This window comes from Odontomachus brunneus, unplaced genomic scaffold (genome assembly GCF_010583005.1).
Source record: "Odontomachus brunneus isolate Ranch 3 - 2012 unplaced genomic scaffold, Obru_v1 Obru_scaffold_079, whole genome shotgun sequence".
Lineage (NCBI taxonomy): Eukaryota > Metazoa > Arthropoda > Insecta > Hymenoptera > Formicidae > Odontomachus > Odontomachus brunneus.
In genome coordinates this window covers 715456-719598 of record NW_022639529.1, presented here as the reverse complement: position 1 = coordinate 719598, position 4143 = coordinate 715456, and the positions used below count along the sequence as shown (strand labels likewise).

Here is a 4143-nt window from a genome sequence, read left to right as displayed (position 1 = left end):
ACGAGACACCTCGGCGCGCACACCTTTCGCAGGAATGGATAGACGACGCGACGCCACGCGTCGAACCGGCGTATATTCAGAAAAAGGATACGTCTCGATGCCGCGACACGTCCCGATATAACTCGCTTAAGGGGGGAAATCCAATTAGAACGAGGAAAAATAAGCTATTTTCAAGAATTTTTTTGTAGGAGAAAGAATTTTTCTATATTTTTCAAACTTAAACATTTATTTATATATGTTTTGGACTGTCCATACGTATTTTTTTTTTCCAAAAATATTTAAAAATGGCGGACATATGAAGCATCCCATTTGGCAGGTACGCGTGCGAGTTGCTCAGCTGCTGGACAAATGGCGTCCGTGATATTGATCCTATAACAGGCAGCGAAAAAATTCTTATTATTTATACCCATAATTCGTAATTGAACCTAAAAAAATTGAAAAAAGTCAAAAATTTTGAATATGAAACGCTTATGAAAATAAATTTCCATTTTTTGACGTTTTCTCTGCACAATTTTTGCAATAAATAAGTGATTTTTTATTATAATTTTCACAAACATTTAGGTTCACCGACATTGTACTGATGTCATGAAGTTGTGTGCGAAAGTTCAGCGCGATCGGTTGAATAGTTTTTAAATGAGAGTTCCAGCAGTGCAAAAAAGTACAGTTTTGAGAAAAACGTGTTTAAAGTTTTGACAAGTAAAAGATACAAGATATCTATAATTTACCTCTTAGTCAGCAATCCCGGCGCCATAGAACAATCCTTCTGCTTCCTCGAAGAACTCGTTCTGCTCCAATAACTGCTCTCTTCTGGCCTTTCGAGCTTCTTTAGAGTTGAAAGAGTTGCGCCGCTCCTGTCGAGATACCCGGCGCCCGTCGACGTTCTCAGCATAGTGCTTGGTCTGGCTCCCAATAATTATTTGTAACTCCATCATAATTTGTAGAATGGAAGAATATCCTTCATTGAAGACTCCAGCAGCGATGTAGGATGCAATTTCAACTATTTTCAGCCCAGAATTAAGATGTTTTGGAGCTAAACGCCAAATCGTAGAATTGAAACTTTCATTTGAATTCTGCGTATGACTGCCCAAGCATCTCTGAAGTAATTCTTCCTTAGATAAATCTTCATAAATTGGAAGAATGTGTTTTGCGACTGTTGGATCGAGTGGAGGAGGGTGCTCAAAAGAATCCAAATTTGCTTCAATAGCTTTTTCTTTCTGCCACTTACACCAGCTGTCTTCGCCGGGCGGGCAGTATTCGTGCTGTGGCTTCTCATCCGTAGAGATCAAATGGTAATAAGTGGCTATAATACTTTTTTTCATTCCCTCAATACTATTCGCATTTCTTCTAATTGCCAGACCATAGTACGTTGTGAGCTTTTTAATTAAAGCATCCGTTAGTTTGCCCTTACCACCGAGTTTTTGTGTTTTTTTTATATTTCGGAGCCGAGTGCCCATTCTTTTCTCTACGTGGCCAATGCATTCGCTTTTTGCAACTTGAAATTCATCACCGTAAGGATTCTTATCTAGAATGGCCTTGAAAGTTTTGGAGTCTCCGTCTCCAATATAATTACCATATTTAACGCCGTACTTTTCCTCTGATCTTAAAAAGATTTCTGTAATCGCATCGACCTCCATTTTTCCGGCTGAGCCCTCGTGATTTTTTGTACACTCTTCCTCGTGATTTATATACCACTCTTCGTATTCTGGAGTGTTCACCTTTTTTTTCCAAAATGTGCATGCATGGCAATAGCTACTTTTGATAACTAAATCGATGACTTTGCCCGAATAGTAGCCTATGACCGTTACAACTCCGTACAGCGATTTGAATCCACGTTTTTTCCACGAGCCATCTCCAGAGACTTTCAAATCTAAAATAGACCTCTCATGTTCTTCATTGAATTTTTTTTCTTCTTCGATAGCTTTCTTGCAGAGACTTTCAAAAACAGATTTTGTACAGGAGTGAATATACGTGATGATATTATTATACGTGCTCTCATTCATTCCTTTACAAATGTCCATGAGGTTGCAGAATAAATTAATACCCTCTCTGCCAACACCTAAGAGTCGCATAACAAACACCATCCGACGATTCACTTCGTATCCAGTGTTGATTAGTGGTCCTGAATTGATGTTTCTCTGACCACAGCGACAAAGTAAAACTATCTTGAAACCGAGGCCTCGATTCCCAGCTTCTTCAAACTTTACATTCTGTTTACAAACACGACAAACAAGGAGCTCTGTCAAGGCTGTAAAAACGGTGAATATTTCAATCAAACGATAGCCATGCAATGGATTCCAGTGAATATCTTCAGCACTAGCATTGGAGAGTTTTCTTGCACTCGTACTTTCACATCCTTCATCTTCACTCTTTTTATTTGAAAACTGATTACCATGGAACTTTCTTTTGCGTGGTTTCGATTGTTTTGGTTCGGCGTGTGTGCCTTTCGGATAGGACATTTCGAATTTGCACTGTCGTTTTGTACAGGCCGAACTTCGGAGCTAAACTGAAAACCGGTTCTGCTCGATGCCAGCGCCAACGGACCCAACGGTTTCGACTAAACGTAACAATAGAAATAAAAGCCATCTACCAGGGGTGCGTTCCAAAACCTACAGTAAAACTATAATTACATCTCTATACGTTTTGGATCGCAGCCCTGAAAGGTAAAATCCCCGCTCCGGGTGAGTATACCTGCTGCGTGCTATTAGAGCCTCGACGCTGCTCAAGAGATTTGTTGCGCTCGGAGGCCATAACTTCCGAACGGCTGCGAATTTCGATTTAAAACGTTGGGAACATATTCTTACAATGTTAAATAAACATTTTATGCAAAAAAAAAAAATTCGATTTTTTGAAAGTTCTAATTGGATTTCCCCCCTTAATCTTCCGCCGCGTTTTAGGACACGCGTGCGACGATGCGATGGGTTCTCGCGCGAATTCCGTCAAAGGTGCTCGGGCAGCGACGAATCAATTAAACGAACTGCTATCCCGATTGCTATCCAGAAAGCTACAAACCTGAGATTCGAAAATCAGAAGGAAGGCGGGAGACAATTTCTCGGAAAATAGTTTTCTTTAAATATTGCATAGTTACAACGTCCAGAAATCAGTATTTAACAAAATTAATCTATAGAATGTATATTTATAAAATTTATATAATTATATAAGTGTCTTATATATTTGTTTTCGAAATTCTCTCTCTCTCTCTCTCTCTCTCTCTCTCTCTCTCTCTCTCTCTCTCAGGAGTTATAAATCTATTATTAAAAAAATGTATATTGTATAAATTCAAATTTGTTAAAAAAATATATTGGTTTAGGTGTATCTAAACGTTTAATATTTTTAGACGTTGTATATTTCGTCATACTTAGGGAGAATTATCTTTTGAATTTTATATTTGGATTTTATTAGATTGGTTATTATTTGCGAGACATTACATACTACAATATTTTGGGAAAATTGTTTTTCCGGAAATTGACTTAATATTCCAATTCTGAGATTATTTTTCAGATCATTACTTTATTTTTTAAATTTAAAGATTTAAATTGTTTGGAACAACATATATCCACCAAATATGTTAAAAAATAGCACAAATATTACATAAAAAAGTAACATTATGAAGCAGATTTTATATAAAACTAATATATTTATAATGTAATTTCAAATGTAACATAAAGAAATTTTATTTTCGCATTGAGAAAAATATTCTACTTTGAAAAATAATTATTCAATTTTTATTGCATTGTTTTTAAGTTGTCATCAATGATTTTATTTGAAATTCTCTTAATATATATTGTGTACTATTTAAATTATGTAATTAATACTATATTTGGAAAATTTTTTGTTATAGATGATATTAAACTCGGAAATTTTGACCTTTGTATCGCCTATTTGCTACACTATTTCTACTCTGACTATAGATACACTTCATATTTTGTATTTTGTATATCGTAAAATGAGATCATAAAAGACGAAAATATAATAAATTTTTCAATATATAAAATTAATACTCATAATTTATTGAATTACACTAATGTATAAAATATATAAAAATATAAAATAAACACTTATAAGTGTTATTTTGGCACTAATATATATATATATATATATATATATATATATATATATATATATATATATATATATATATATATA

General features: G+C 34.9%; 1 protein-coding gene across 1 annotated transcript; it reads right to left on the bottom strand.

Annotated features, from left to right (window-relative positions):
- Window positions 1–299: 299 nt before the first annotated feature.
- Window positions 300–2500, bottom strand: LOC116847520. The gene is made up of 2 exons (XM_032822607.1): window positions 726–2500; window positions 300–369 (listed from the first exon to the last, which is right to left on the bottom strand). The coding sequence occupies exon 1, from the start codon at window positions 2454–2456 to the stop codon at window positions 729–731; it is 1728 nt and encodes a 575-aa protein (XP_032678498.1). The 5' UTR covers window positions 2457–2500; the 3' UTR covers window positions 300–369; window positions 726–728.
- Window positions 2501–4143: the final 1643 nt, after the last annotated feature.

Coding starts and splice junctions, on each gene's coding strand:
- LOC116847520 (XM_032822607.1), bottom strand. CDS start 2,456: ATGTCCTATCCGAAAGGCACACACGCCGAACCAAAACAATCGAAACCA.